Source organism: Grampus griseus, assembly GCF_964374135.1.
Source record: "Grampus griseus genome assembly, chromosome: 12".
NCBI lineage: Eukaryota > Metazoa > Chordata > Mammalia > Artiodactyla > Delphinidae > Grampus > Grampus griseus.
In genome coordinates, this window is record NC_139006.1 from 29,771,796 (window position 1) to 29,788,086 (window position 16,291).

Genomic DNA, 16,291 nt, shown 5'->3' on the forward strand with positions numbered 1-16,291 from the left:
CAAAATTGTAATCAGGTTAGGTGGTGGATGTGTCAACTAACCTTACTGTGGTAATCACTTTGCAATATATACATATATCAAATAATTACACTTACACCTTAAACTTATACAATGTTATATGTCAATTATCTCAATAAAGCTAGAAAAAAAAATAAAGGAAAAAAGCCATCTTGACTAAATGATTATATAAACCAGTGAACTTGATTAGAGTTTTCATCTTTACGATGGTAAATAAAAATGACATTTTAAAGATTATAAGACTGCAGTATCATATAAAGGATGGTCCTGAATGTTTCATTTTAAATAACTGGACATGACTAATATGATAACTTTATTTCAGGTTTTCACTGTTTTTAAAGGAAACATTTATCAAGTGCTTACTCTGTGCCAGTCAACAGTCTATGTGTCTTTGTGTATTAACTCATTTAACCTTTATTTACCACACCACCATAAGTACTGTATGTACTCAGGAACTGTATGTACTGTAATTCCTATTTTACAGATGTGGAACGTAAGCATGTACAGGTTAACTAACTTGCCCACAACTTGAGATCCAGGGCTGAAACCTAGATAATAGTATAGGAGCACTAAAATACGAGCTCTTATGATTAAATTAATACAGCACTCCAAACAGTGGGGAAAAAATGATGGTTTTGGCTTGATTTCCATTGCCAAAAAGTCTACAATGTTGAAAGCCTTTTTTTTTTTTTTGGTGTAACGTACTCAATCAGAATGATGAATTCTTTTAACAGGAATAGTACTTTAAAAAAAAAATTGGAATTGTGTTTATATATATCATTTTTATTCAGAGATGCACTAATGCATAAAAAAAGTCCTAACATAAACTTCTTTAGTGATCTTCATTTATTAACATTGTTTTTGTTTCATTTTCAAATAGTATTTATTATTCTTTTATTATAAAAGTAAAAAACAGTTAATGTTAGAAAACCAGGAGAATATAGAGATGGGTAAAGAAAAGCCAACCATAATATAGCCCCATCACTCAAGAGAATCATCCTTCATAACTTAAAGTATTACATTTGATTTTATTTGAATTTAACTAACTTAGAAATAATAAAGTGAACAGAATTTCTGAACCTCAAGTCTGTCCTCTTGGCTCTTCTAAATTCCCTGACCAAGGCGGTTTACTATTGTCATTTCAGAAAGCACGCTTATACTCCATGAGCACCTCCAACTCAGACCACATTTTAGCTTGCTTTCTGTCAATATTTAGCCTGTGACTTGTATATATAGTTTATTTTCCCTTGAGGTTTTGCCTTCTGTCTTGTTCATCTTCATATTATCAATATCATGACAGTGAATTCTCAGAATCTAATTAACACACTATGTATATTGTAATCTACTCTTTTCTTGATAACATTTTTCACAAAGCTCTCTGACATTTTGTCCTAAAATATGCCAGTTGCTCATTGCTGTCACTTGCAAATTTTTCATCAAAATCCGTAGTTAGTCTTCATATTTTCCTCTTAGACTTGTATTCTGTGTCACTGAAAAGTAAGATATTTGAATAATTTTTTCAGAAAGAGAATAGAAAGTATGTCTAATGATGTTTTTCTTTAGCCCTTGCACTTGAGTGACAGGTTGGGAATAGAATTCTAGGTTCAAAATAATTTTCACAGAACGTTGTGACTGTAGCTACACAGTCTTCTCACAACATCTGTAAGAACAAGAAATCGGATTCCCTCTCCTTCTGTAGGTAACATGTTTACCTCTGAGTCCAGGTGTTTATAAGATTTTAAATAATCTTTATCCTTGAAGTCATGATGTATCTAGATGTGGATACATCTAGATACATGTAAATGTATCCTTCCCTTGCTTTTTGTTTTGCTTTTGTTTTTAAGTAAAATTACCCTCTTTCTTCAGTTAAGGGACATCTTCTTCCATTAAAAAATTACTTTCTCCCAACATTTGCACTTTTTTGTAAAATGAATACTACCTATCCTGGGTATGTTTGTACCATTTTTCTCATATTTCCAATGTATTTTTTTAATGTTTTATATGTTGTCCTTCTCATAGATCTCAAATTAAATCTGCAGCAATGTCCAGTCTATTCTTTAGTCCTATATGGAATATTTACTTTCAGTAACGATAAACATTTTGAATTTCAAGGACTTCCCTTGTCGACTTTTTCAGGGTGGCCTTTTGTTATGGTTAGTGGATCGACTGCCCCCCACCCCCAGTGTCTCCACGCATACTGAGAAGAACTTACCCTTCTGCTTCCTATGTAATTTACATTCTCCAAATCAGCTGTTGTGCTTGTTCATTTTGGCCCTTCTTGTTTTCATTCAGTTGATTTTCCTCAAATCTCTGGATTTCTTTTCATACTGATAAAGGGGAAAACTTGTTTCTTCAGCAGTTTTGTGGAGGACCTCTACAGCAGGTGTACCCCTGCAGGAGTGGTCCATGGTCCTCTCTAACTGCAGTCTTCTCTGAGTTTCAGAGTCTCCGGGGCTCCACTGACAGGGGTAGTTCACAACTGAGGCAGGCTTCTCTTATGCCTATTTGGGTTGTTCCTCTGCTTTGCAATAGTCCACTAACCACAACTAATATATTTAAGAATTGATTATATAACTTATTTATGTTACCTAGCTAAGGAAGTAACATTAGAAAAAAACACCTGCATTTTAGGAAACAAATCTTTACAGCTTTTATATCCCTAAATTGACTGAGAAATGCAGCTTAAGAAACAGGAAAATAAAATATTGGGTAACTGTATACAGTTTCTTCTAAATTTCCATTTCTAAACCTCAATTTTCCTAAGTAAAGGTTAGATATTTTAATTCTACTATACAGGAGAAAAGTAGTCATACATTTATTTGGAAGTAAGTATGCCATATGAGAACATATTTTCACTGTATTTCTAAAGTAACAGATATAGATAAGAGAGTTATAGCTAAGAATTTAGGGGTGAGCTGGAGAGGGAAGAGAATATAATCAATAATTGAAAATACTATGTCTAAAAGCAAAATTTACATAAAAAGTAAAATCAAGTATCACACCATTCTTTACACTCCCTCTATTAGTTATGCATGGCCTTTCTACCAACATGTCGGTAACACAGAAACGAATTCTATAAAGTATAAGTTAATCAAGATTTTCCCCCTCTGAAAAATACGATTGGTATCACTACAAAAATTTTGATGTCACTATAGGAAACTGACAAAAATCACCCAGTCTCGGCTATTCCATCTATATATATATATATAGACAGATAGACAGATAGATAGATAGATATTTATCTCTCTCTCTCTCTCTCTCTGTATATATATATATATATACACACACACATACATACATATATATATATTACATGGAGGTCCTTCAAACCATGACTAGATAAAACAGGATGATGATAACTAAGGCTAAACTCATTTAACTGTATGCATATATATTTTAAAGTCAAAGGTCTTTTTTTAAGGGTTCTGCCCAAATGTACCCTTCACAGAGCTTTAAGTCTTAAATATTCAGCAATATCTCAAGGACCATAATTATGTGACAGACTCACTTTAAGTTGCTAGGCACTGGTACAAATTCAGTTTTTAAGGAAAACCATCAAGCTAAAATATTTTTAACAAAAAATCTATTAGTTTTGGTATTTGCAATAAGCCAATTTTACATATTTTGGGCAAACACACTAAAAATTTCTTGACTACTATATTTACATAAAATTCAAAGAGAGATATTTAGAAGACTATTATTTTGTGTAACATAAAAATTTAAAGACATATTCATTTGCATCCAAAGAGCATCCCAGCTGCAGTCACAATTTCCCATTTATTTTTCTGATACATGAACAAGGAAAAAATATAGAACTATGTAATTTTTATAGACACTACTAAAGAATAAATGCTTATAGTACGGTAATTTAGGTATTCATAATTTCTTTCCCTTTTTCTCTACTTAACAAAATTTGACATATAAAATTTTCTTTAAAAAAAACACTCAACTTTGAATTTAAAATTCTTAAGCTTTAGAATTAGGTTGATATAATGAATCCACATAAAACACATGATAAAATCTGTATTGATTTTAAAGTACTGATTTTCAAATAAGAGAACTGTAGGGGTTTTGGCTGTTTAAGTTTCAGGTAGAAGTAGCTGGTGATATTTAGAAAAAAGTTTGGAAAAGTAAAATCAGAACTCTGTGTATAAAGTGCACCATATATGTCACAAAGCAGAGGAGAAAAAGCAGAGTATGCAAAACACAGTGGTAGAATTTCTTTTTTTTTTTTTTTAAACTTATTTATTTGGTTGTACTGGGTCTTAGTTGCAGCTCGCAGGCTCCTTAGTTGTGGCATGTGAACTCTTAGTTGTGGCATGAATGTGGGATCTAGTTCCCTGACCAGGGATCGAACCTGGGCCCCTTGCATTGGGAGTGTGGAGTCTTAACCACTGCGCCACCAGGGAAGTCCCAGAATTTCTTTTAATTGATCATTAAATTAAAGAATATCTCATTGCTTATCATGCTATATGCTCAGCCCTCTGCACATCATGGATATTTAAGTGCCTTTTCATTTCTTGTAAGCAACAATACTACAGTGACATACATGTGCAAAATAAAGGGTGCTGACACCAAATATGGTGCTTATGCTATGTAATTTCTACCTGTAGTGTTTATGCTTCCAAGGTTAAAAAGTTTGCTTTAAAACTTCCAAAGGTGATGCTTCTTCCTACTTATAGTTAAACCGTTAACATCACATAATCCATTTAATAAAAATTTCTGGTATATTTTGACTTAAATAATTGTTTTTCGTACCTCTTGATTTATTAACTGTTATAATTCCATATGTGCATGTATCAACAGTCATATTTTCATAGCTCCTGAAATATAAAACTGAGGATATGAGTTTACCAAATATGACAATATATTTAGAATAGTTACAATCTACTGTTTTAACATTAAGAAAATAAGACTTCAAAATACTGGTCATTTTGTGTATTTTATGACACAGAAATGCACTCAGTAAACACTAGAGGGTAACAACATATCACGGTCTTTTAAAAAGTTTCCTAATCTGTCTTATGGTAGACTCTAAATGTAGCTTGTCTATTTATTATGATGGAGCATTTCCTTGCTTAAGCTGAAGCATACAAGTGAGGAAAGTGTATAGCAGCTGCTTAATAAACATGGCCAGATTATTGGCAGTCAAAGTAAGATAAGAAAAGGATGAATAATTATTTTAACAATGCCTGGCATTTTCAACTTTGCCCACTGGGCACTGTGTTTAAGTAATAAAACCAGGGTCTGCAAACTTGCAGCAGAATCTCTACTTTGGCAATTAAGGAGTGTCAGAAAGTATCGGGGTAGGCACTGTGTGACACCTCTGTTACCATAATTATGGTGTATAAGCATGGTCTGGCTCTCTGAATATGACTGAGTTTTCAGCAGGGTAGCAAGAAGCAATTATTTGTAGCAAACACTGTTATTAGATAGAATTCTGTCAGGAAGGTAATGTGGAATAAGGGCAGAGGTTGGGGGAAAACAACTAAAGAATTATGCAAATTTAAAAGTGCCACACATTTGTATACAAATAAGCTGTAGTAACCAGGACATGTATTTCCTGCAACAATATCATAAACGTCTGATATGCACAACATAAAATGGCTACTCAGTTGTGGTCCATGAACTTAAGGCCACTCTGCCAATTGTTTATTACAAATCTGTGATGAAACAATGAAATAACGGGCTTGTGCCAGAGACGGAAATCAGTTATGTCACGAGCACACTTAGTTCAGCTGACATCTTTGTCACAGCACTTTTTCCTCTATGATGAAGGAAGCAGTGCACTGATGTACATTCTGGCACAAGCTCTGTATCCTGAGGAATAGTAACAGTTTGTAGAACAGCTACTCTCAGTAGCACTGTCACAAAGCACAATGACTAATGGAATAAACCATATTTTAAAATGTTACATGTATAGTACCTTTTTATCTACTCCAAATTTATTAAGTTCTGAAATCCATAGTCAGTTATATTCTCTAACTTTGCAACACTTAAAGTGTATCTGTCACATGGATGACATAACATACAAGATGGGTAACAATGCTATCAGGCTTTATATGTACAAATGTCTATGGGCAGTAAAATGAATACCTGATTAAATATTAACACATTCTGAATTTAGATTAGATGACGTTAAGTCTAACAAGGACCTCATGTAAATTAAGCAATAAATTTGGGTATTTTTATCAGTCTTTTTCAGCAACTTCAAAATCTTTGTATGATACTTACGGATGATTTTTACTGATGATTTTTGAATCATTCCTTGAGGGATTTTGATCAAGCAATAATTCAGGCACATTCACCATGAGGAAAATAAGTATGCTGAAAAATCAATACATAGCTGATGAACACATGAAACAATATCAGTGATAATCAAAAAAGATTCTAAAAGATGTGTTTCACTCTAATGAAACATGTAAGTTCAAATAAGATACCTAACTTCTTCCATGGGAAAAACTTACTGCAGTGCTGCTTTCTCATAGAAAGATTTTTAACCAAAGCTGCTTTTCACAGCTACTGTTTTCTGAAGAGACCAAGATTGCAGAGTTTGTAGCCATAATAAATGGGAGTATTAACATACCATATGAAATGTTCCTATTTTTCAAATCTTATTTTCTTACTTTCTTGAGGAAGCCTATGTAATTCAGCTATTATAATCCTGATTTCACATAGCACAAAGATGTTCAAATGACTTTCAGCTTGCAACTGGTAGGTTGATTTACAAATATTTTGAAAATAAGAAGTGACAAGGGTTAGGGGATGATTATGTTAGTATCTCCACTTTCTTAATCAGCTAGATCTCCAGTGCTTAAACAATGCCTAACACATCATGGGTGCACAAACACAGTTGTAGACTAATTGACCTGAAGAAAAAGGAAGAAGACGAATTTAGGATGACTATCAAGTTTAGGACATACATATAGCTGAATGATGAGACAGGAAAAACAAGAAGAGGAGTGTAAATGGGAAAAAAGTAGTTCATTCCAGGTACACTGATTTCTGTGGTAATTCTAAGTGGTAACATCCGGAGAGCAGTCAAATATATACGCATGAAGCGTAAGCGAAAGGTATGGAATAAAGAGATATTTAAAAGGCTTCACAACATAGATGGTAGTTAAAGCTGTAAGTGTGGGTGAACTTTATTTGGGAGATTATCTGGTATGAGAAGAGGGTTCCAGAAAGTAAATCTTTGGAAAAATAAACACAGGGGTGTACGGGAAGAGAATGAGGAAGAAACGAAGAGATGAGATCTGGAAGGAACCTGAGAAGGAACAGTCTGAGAAGCTGGAAGAGAATTATCTTCCAGGAGAAAAAGCCAGGAGAGAACTGCCTCTCTGAAACCAGGACCAGAGAATTTTGGGAAGAACACAGTCAACACTGTCAAATCCCACAGAGAGACCAAAAAGACAGCTAAGGGGTCTGTTGTTGGAAGATCATGTGCGATGTTAGTAAACATAGATTGGATGGAAGGTACTTCAAGTGCACCACAATGCACTTTAAGAAACTTAATTGTGAAGGGAATGGAATTGGGATTAAATAAACAGTGGTGCAGGGCAAGAGATTTTGTAGAGTCCTGTATATTTTATGTGTACAAAAATATTATCACATGACTGTGTCCAGCTCTACCTCCTTTCCGTCCACCCAAGTTATCCCTTCCTCTGCCACCTGACCCCCAACACATGCCTCATTAGCAACCTAAGATACATCCTTCCAGATTTTACTCCATGTTTATAAAATTTTACACAAATATATGTGCATATACATATAGATTTTTAAAACATTGTTCATTTTACAAAAATGAGATATTATGAGCCTTCATCTTGACTGTTCTGACTCAACAATATCTTATGAAAATCTCTCCAAGTGACTGGTACAGTGTTAAGATACACCTTTTCATGGCTGTACAATAGTCTATGGTGTGGCTGTACACCTTGATTTATGCAACTGATCCCCTGTATGACTACACACTTTTTCTTTTGCCACTGAAAACACTGCTGTAATAAACATGGGATATTCCCAGAAGTATGACTACTATATTAAGGAGCATAAGTATTTTTAAAACTGTGTTTATAATGGTAAAATTTGACTTTACACAAAAGTAGACAGAATGTTATACTGATCCCCCATGTATTCATCACTCAGCTCCAACAGCCATCAATCTCTGGCCAACCCATACCTCTATTCATCCTACTCCTGTATCATTTTGAAGCACATCCCATTCATGGTATCATTTCATCCAGAAATATTTCAGTATATTTCTCTAAAAGGTAAGAGCCCTTGTATTTTGTTAGCTGTTGCCAGGCTGTTTTTCAAAAAGACTAACAATTCACATGCCTTTCTTTTAACCCCTTCTCCTATTAGGTAACCACTTTTATAGGTTGTTGGTTTATTCTTCCATAACTTCTTTTTTTGAAAAGTAAGAAAATACATTGATATAGCTTTTAAACCCCTAAATTATCTTTCCTTTACCCTAACAGGTGAACAATACCTTGGCCAGGTACATAATTCTTATGCTGCAGTTCTTTTCTCTCAGTAGTCTATCTTCCACTGTTGTAAGTTAGAAGTCCAATGCCAATGCGACTGTATTTCCTTGTAACTTGCTACACTCAGAATTTACAAGGAATTTGATCAAAATATGTCTAGGGGTATGTGTACATGCTTCTTCCATCAATCCACCTGGAGCTTTATAATTGATAAATTATATATTATATCCACCTGGAGCTTTATAATTGATAGACTTGGGCTTGCTTCAGCTCAGGAACATTTTTTTCTATTTGTATAATTATGGACTATTCTCCACCTGTTTCTTTTTTTCCCTTTTAAATTCCCATAACTAGCTATTATTCATATGCTAAATCTGTTAGAGCTCCTACTATAGCCAGGACATGGAAGCAACCTAAATGTCCATCGACAGAGGAATGGATAAAGATGTGGTACATATACACAATGGAATATTACTCAACCATAAAAAATAATGAAATAGTGCCATTTGCAGAGATGTGGATGGACCTACAGATTGTCATACAAAGTGAAGTAAGTCAGAAAGAAAACAACAAATGTATAATATTGCTTGCATGTGGAATCTAGAAAAATGGTACAGATGAACTTATTTGCAAAGCAGAAATAGAGTCACAGGTGTAGAGAACAAACTTACAGTTACCAAGCAGGGAAGCGGGGGTAGGATGAATTGGGAGATTAGGATTGGCATATATACACTACTATGTATAAAATAGATAACTAACGAGAACCTACTGTATAGCACAGGGAACTTACTCAGTGCTCTGTGGTGACCTAAATGGGAAGGAAATCTAAAGAAGAGTGGATATGTATACACGTGACTGATTCACTTTGCTGCACAGCAGAACTAACACAACATTGTAAAACAACTATATTCCAATTAAGAAAAAAAAAGATCTGCTAGAGCTCCTAGATCTAGTCCCTAAGTCTTTTATCTTATCTCTTCTTTCAGGATTCTTTCTCTTTGTATTTTTGCTGTGTTGTGAGGATTTGTTTTACTTCATTTTATAGCCTAATCATTTAAGTCCCACTTCAGCTCATCTACTGTGTTGTCTGATTATATAATCATGTTTTTTATTAGCTCCAAAAAGCCTTTGCGCTGTCCTTGAATTTTCTTAAGTACTCCTTTTATTGTCGCTGTTGAAGTAGTCCAAGAGGCAGCTCTTTGCAAGCAGTGGAAGGGAAAGTGGGCTCCCCCAGGACTGCCAGTCAGCACTGAAGCACCAGGAGGAGACCTCCCTGTTGCTGGACTAGGTCTTTCCCAACTTCCCCAGTCTCAGTAATGGACAAACTCAGCCCAGCTACTCCTTGGATCTGTGGGGGATGGAGGATTCTAGCATAATCCCTTAGGGCCAGTTACCCCTCCCCCACAATTCAACAAATATTTATTAAGCAATGTCTACGTACCAAACACTTTAGTTTACATTTATTGGAGGCTGAAGGAGTGAAAATACATACTAAAAGGAAAGCTGCCACCTTTACAATTTTGCCTATAGCTCCATCATTACCACTCCTACTACAATATACTGTTTACCAACCCTTTAACCAACATTACATTTTTCTCTCTTTATTCCCCTCCCCCCAGAGTACTGGCTCTAGGCGTGCAGGCTTCAGTAGTTGGGACACGCCGATTCAGTAATTGTGGCTCGCGGGTTCTAGAGCGCAGGCTCAGTAGTTCTGGCGTACGGGCTTAGTTGCTCTGCGGCATGAGGGATCTTTCTGGACCAGGGCTCGAACCCGTGTGCCCTGCACTGGCAGGCAGATTCTTAACCACTGCGCCATCAGGCAAGCCCTTAACTGAGTTTTATACAAAATTCCCCTGAAGTATAAATTACCTGTTAAATACATGCTTAATAGTTTAGTCTTGCCCATTTTTGAAATATGCCACTTAAGTAATTTTTATTATTTTCTACAGGTTCTTCTTATTTTCGTACAATTTATCTGTTGGGAAACGATGCTGCTGTTGGGGTTTCCTATGGTCTGAATGTTGCTTGGTGCAGCTCAGCATGCTCCTCTGTCTGGGTATTTCCTGCAAATGGCAGCTGGATCCTGAGGACTGGGGAGTGGAGGACAGGGGCATTCCAGCAAGGGCAGGCAATGCCTTCTTTCTTTCTCTTTTTAATTTAATGTTAGCAACTGTTGATCCTCAATGCTCCCATACATTAACTAACAGGGGGTTGCAAAACGGTCAGTCTTTCTTTTCACTCTTTTAGCTGGATTAATCTAATAAAAAACATTTCTCCTCACCCATAATGAGGTTACCCAGTGACAAGAGTTCATATACGAATATGAAGGTGAAATAAATGACTGATTTTTTTCCTCTTTTTTTTTTTTTTGTGGTACGCGGGCCTCTCACTGTTGTGGCCTCTCCCGTTGCGGAGCACAGGCTCCGGATGCGCAGGCTCAGCGGCCATGGCTCACGGGTCCAGCTGCTCCGCAGCATGTGGGATCTTCCCGGACTGGGGCACGAACCCGTGTCCCCTGCATCGGCAGGCAGACTCTCAACCACTGCGCCACCAGGGAAGCCCCTTTTTTGCCTAATTTTTAAGATAACAAATTGGTTCTCTGATGACCATGGTAAATTTAAAAATTTATCATCATAGACTCATGGGTTTAAACATATTTGATGGGTTTCAAATCTTTGCAATTAACACCCTTAATGAAACTCAAACTATTGCATTTTGGCCAGTGGGGAACTGTTCAAGTTATCTCCTAAGGCCTCTGACAAGACCTGAAATCTGAAATGACAAGATGTTCCAAGCTCATCTTACATATTTCCTGTCCTAGACTTAGCATCACCCATTTTTTCCAAGAAACCTTGGTTTTCTTTTAGGAGAAATTATTTCCTGATTATAATCTGGGTACCAAGAAAGATTACTGTTACTGTCTTAGTCAGTTTTAGATCTTTTCAATGGACAAAGCAAAAAAACTTTATGTATTTGTATATTTTAGATTTTATTTGGAAATAATTTCAAACTCACAAAAAGTTAGAAAAATAAAAAATAATGAACACTATATATCCTTTACCCAGGCTTTCCTCCTGTTAACGTTTTGCTCTCGTGTTATAATTTACTTTCTCTCTATATATACACATGTGTATAAACACATTTGTTTCCCTGAACTATATGAGGGTAAATTACATATACCATGGCTCTTTATCCCTATATACTTTAGTATTTCCCAAGACATACAGATATTCTCTTGTTACCACAGCACAGCTGTCGACTTCATAGACTTACACTGATACAACACTAACCTACTGTCCATATTCCTTGCTAAATGATCTAATAATATCTTTTATAATCTTTCCCCCCCTCCAGGACAGAAAACAGTCGTGGAGCAGGTATTGCCTTTAATTATTACCTCTTTGGACAGCCTGGAACATTTCTATTGCCTTTACTGGTTCATGACACTGACATTTCTTAATCTTTGGTGGCAGTGGCTTTTAAAAAGCAGAACATTCCTCATGATTATACATTCCCAGTCAGAATGCTATAAGTGATGTTCTATCCTTCTCAGGGTACCACATGTGGAGGCACATGATATGCATCTGTCTCTCCTTTGATGATGTTAATTTTGATCACTCAGTCCAGGTGGTGCTGGATTTCTCTACCATATAATCATTGTTCTTTTTTCCTCCTCTCTTGTAATGTGAAAAGGTCATGTAAATATCTGCTTTTATAAAAAAAGAATTCTCCCTAGATTTACCAACCTTTAGTGATTCTTGTCTAGTCATCTTTACCATGAGGGTTGTAAATGATCAGGTAGGGGTGGGCACTGACTAGGAAGGGGCATAAGGAACTTCCTGGAGTATTGGAGATATGCTGTATCTTGATAAGGTTGGATTACACAAGGTCTATGCATATCTTAAAAGCTCATAGAATGTTTTATTAAAGAATTATTAATTTCACAAATGTAAATATTACCTAAAAATCATATACAAGAACTGAACTCTAGTTATAATGAAATGCATGTTAAATTATTTAGAGATGTCCACCACTTATTCTGAAATGCAGCAAAAAATAAGAATTGATGGGTAGATCAATAGATATGTGATAATGTAATAAACAGTTAACAACTGCAAAACATAGCTAGTGCGCACAGGGGGTTCACTGTACAATTCTCCAAATTTTGCTGTGTGTTTGAATATTTTCATAATAAAATAATGAGATTTTAACTTCTGCACAGCAAAGAAAATCATCAACAAAATAAAAATTCAGTAGGCAACCTACTGAATGGGAGGAAATCTTTACAAATCATGTATCTGATAAGGGGTTAATATTCAAACTACATAAAAAACTGGTATCATACAACTCAATAGCAAACAAACAATCCAATTTAAAAACTGGGCAGAGGATCTGAATAAACATTTTCCCAAAGAAGACGTATAGATGGCCAACAAACACATGAAAAGATGCTCAACATCACTAATCATCAGGGAAATGGAAATCAAAACCACAATGCAATATCACCTCATACCTGTCAGAACACCTATTATCAAAAAGACAAGAAATTTTAAGTGTTGGCTTGAGGATGTGGAGAAAAAGGAACCCTTGTGCACCATTGGTGGGAATGTAAATTGGTGTAGCCACTATAAAAAAATAGGATGGAGGTTCCTCAAAAAATGAAAAATAGAACTGCCATGTAATCCACCAATTCCACCTCTGGTTATTTATCCAAAGAAAATGAAAACACCAATTCGAAAAACTATATGCACTTCCATGATCACTGCAGCATTATTTCCAATAGCCAAGATATGGAAACAACCTAAGTGTCCATCAATGGATAAATGGATAAAGAAGATGTGGTACATATACACAATGAAATATTATTCAGCCACAAAAAAGAACACAATATTGTCATTTGAGACAATATGGATGGACCTTGAGGGCATTATGCTAAGTGAAATAAGTCAGACAGGGAAAGACAAATACTCTATGATCTCACATGTGTAGTCTAAAAAACAAACAAAAACCAAGCTCATCAATACAGAGAACAGACTGGTGGTTGTCAGAGATGAGGGGGTGGGTTAAATGGGTGAAGGGGGTCACAAGGTACAAACTTCCAGTTATAAAATAAATAAGTCATGAGGATGTACTGTACATGGTGACTGTACTTAATACCGCATTGCACATTTGAAAGCTGCTAAGAGAGTAGATCTTAAAAGTCCTCATTACAAGAAAGAAAGAAAAAACTTTGTAACTACGTATGGTGACCATTACTAACTAGAATTACTGTAGTGACCATGTTTCAGTGTATACAAATCATTATGCTGTACATGTGAAACTAATACAATATGTCAATTATACCTCAATAAAAAAAAAGTAAATGGTAGACCTTTCTCTTTTAAAAGTACAGATGTTGTCCTATTGCCCTCTGGCAATGGCTGAGATTAAATGAGTATGGTTTCATTTTATTTATAAATAATATAAAACTAGTATTATTACCTAATTGCTTATAGGAATTGTTTATAATTTTGTAAAGATATGGCCAGTTATGAGACTTATTGAATTGTTTTCCATTGATTTTTGCCTGAAACATGGTGAAACCTTCCAATCTGTACACAAAAGACTTTCTTCAATACAGGAAAGTTTTTCTCTGTTATATTTTTTTAATTGTTTATGTTTATTTTTTTAAACTCTGAGTATGCCAAAAGTTTTATGAAATATTCTTTTCGGGTCTTTCCTTTTTAAAACTGTGACTGTAAAATTGTGCCTATATTTTATAACAATGACCAGAGTTCAACAACCTAAATTGCAAAAATAAAAATGCAAAGATGACTCATTAATGCCAGGAAGAGTTCGGTTAGTGGTGCTCTAATTTATAGAAGAATTAAAAGAACTCAAGATGTGGGATAGCTAGTGGTAGTGTATAGCAGTGGTGGTAGCTATTAATGGGGAGAGAGGCTGCAATAGGCTTGAATGTAACATCAGCAATCTGTGGGGAAAAGAAATCACAGAAATAGGGTGAGAGCATTATGACTCCATTTACACAGAGGACATGTAGCAAACACCTAAATTTAGGTTACTAAATTCACCATTCTTAATAGCTAGATAGCATTACCTAAGGTACTCAACATTTTAGGTATTATAAAGCAGAAGTAGAATATTCTACTAAATATCGTGTCAAACAGGTGAATGCAGATTATGTGGAACAAACCTGTGTAACTCTCATCATCATCAGATAAAGGCACCTCTCTTTTTAGCAGCAATTCCAACTCCTCTGTTTCTGCTACATCCACTGGACGCTCCCCATGTTTATTAGCTTGAAATGGATTTCCACCATGACGAAGTAGCAGTTTCACTATCTGCAACATTAAACAGTAGGAAGACTCAGTCCTTTCATAGACTGCATTATTTCAACCATTTTCCTCTTGATCACACTCATAATATCCTCCTGCTTCATCTCCTCTGCCTCCATTCCTCAGTGTTTATACTAAATCATAATTACTCTCAAGTTCCATTTTCATCGCCATCCCCCTTCTGATCGTATCTACTACAAAGAAATTTGCTCCTGGGCTATTTTAGCACTGAATCTCATTATTTTTCTTCCTGTTTCATCATACACTTGACAAATATTTACTGAGTACCTATTGACAAGCACTGCTCCAAGTCCTTCAGATACATCAGTGAACAAGAGTATAAAGCTCCCTGGCCTCCTGGAATGTACAGGCTACAGGAAGTCTCAAAAGAAGTATCTCCCCTGTTTAAGGCTACCATCGCTACCAAGGCTCTTAATCACCTGTTCCCCATCACTCTGGGATTTAAACTATCGCTAACTGACATGGGTTTACTTAAAACTACTAAAGCTTAAACTTCAAGGCATCTCATTTTCATGGTCCCCTTACATGGCCCTATATCTAATTTTTTATTCATTTCTTAAAGAACCCTGCCCTCACAAATTTCAAAAGCTTTGGGCTCCACAAACCAAGATGCGACTGGTTAGTCATTTCATTTGTTTGTTGCTCCTTATTCCTCTTCCTTTCTATATTTCTTACCTCTTTTTCGATTGGCTCCTTTCTAGAAGCCAATCTTTCCAGTTCATGTCTCTTTTGCCTTAGAACAATAATGGCAATAAAGAAATGAAACACAGGTTAAAAAAAAGCAACTGCTCAAACCTATACTCTCCTCCTCTAGCTAAATCTCTCTTCTTTCCTTTACAGTCAAGTTCCTGAAAAGATGTTTACCCTTGGGGCCTTGACTTCTTTATTCTTATTGGCCCTTTACTCTTCTACCTAAAATTATGTTACCATCAGTCCAATGAAATGTCTCCTAAGATCTGTAAATATCTGAGCCATACATTGTTTCCCTAGGGCTCTGTCCTTGATTCACTTGATTCATGCTCTGGTCTACATCATCTCCCTGGAGAGCTCACCCACTCTGAATGCGATGACGATTATGCAATCCACTCATTCATTTTCATTCTCGCGCTTGCTCTTTCTCAGCCTTCTTCTTGACCTTCAAAATCAAATACCCAAATATTCTTTGGATATACTGTATTTCAATACAAAAGCTGAAACCAATAGGTCCCAGAGTTCATTAAACGTGCACCCTTATCTTTTGTTTCCATTCTCAGTGACTGGCACCAAAGTATACCCAGTCACTGAAACCAGAAAGTGGGGAGTCATCACATTCTCGTTTTTCACTCATACTCTACCGTCAAGTAGGTGGCCAAGTATTATTAATTCTGCTTCCCTAACATCTCCTCTTGTTTTGAGATTCTACTTCCAGTGACATGAGTGTGTTCTATC

At 35.7% G+C, this 16,291-nt stretch overlaps 1 protein-coding gene across 4 annotated transcripts in view; it reads right to left on the reverse strand.

Annotated features, from left to right (window-relative positions):
• Positions 1–16,291, reverse strand: part of ANKRD12 (ankyrin repeat domain 12) — a 114,866-nt gene that overhangs the window by 30,839 nt on the left and 67,736 nt on the right. For 3 of the 4 annotated variants that reach the window (XM_082667438.1, XM_082667439.1, XM_082667437.1), the window contains one exon: positions 14,701–14,848. In XM_082667438.1, the coding sequence (XP_082523564.1) occupies positions 14,701–14,848 (148 nt within the window). Of the gene's footprint in view, positions 1–2,230; positions 2,372–14,700; positions 14,849–16,291 lie in introns of those variants that run through there. The other variant, XM_082667440.1, reaches the window with a different exon arrangement.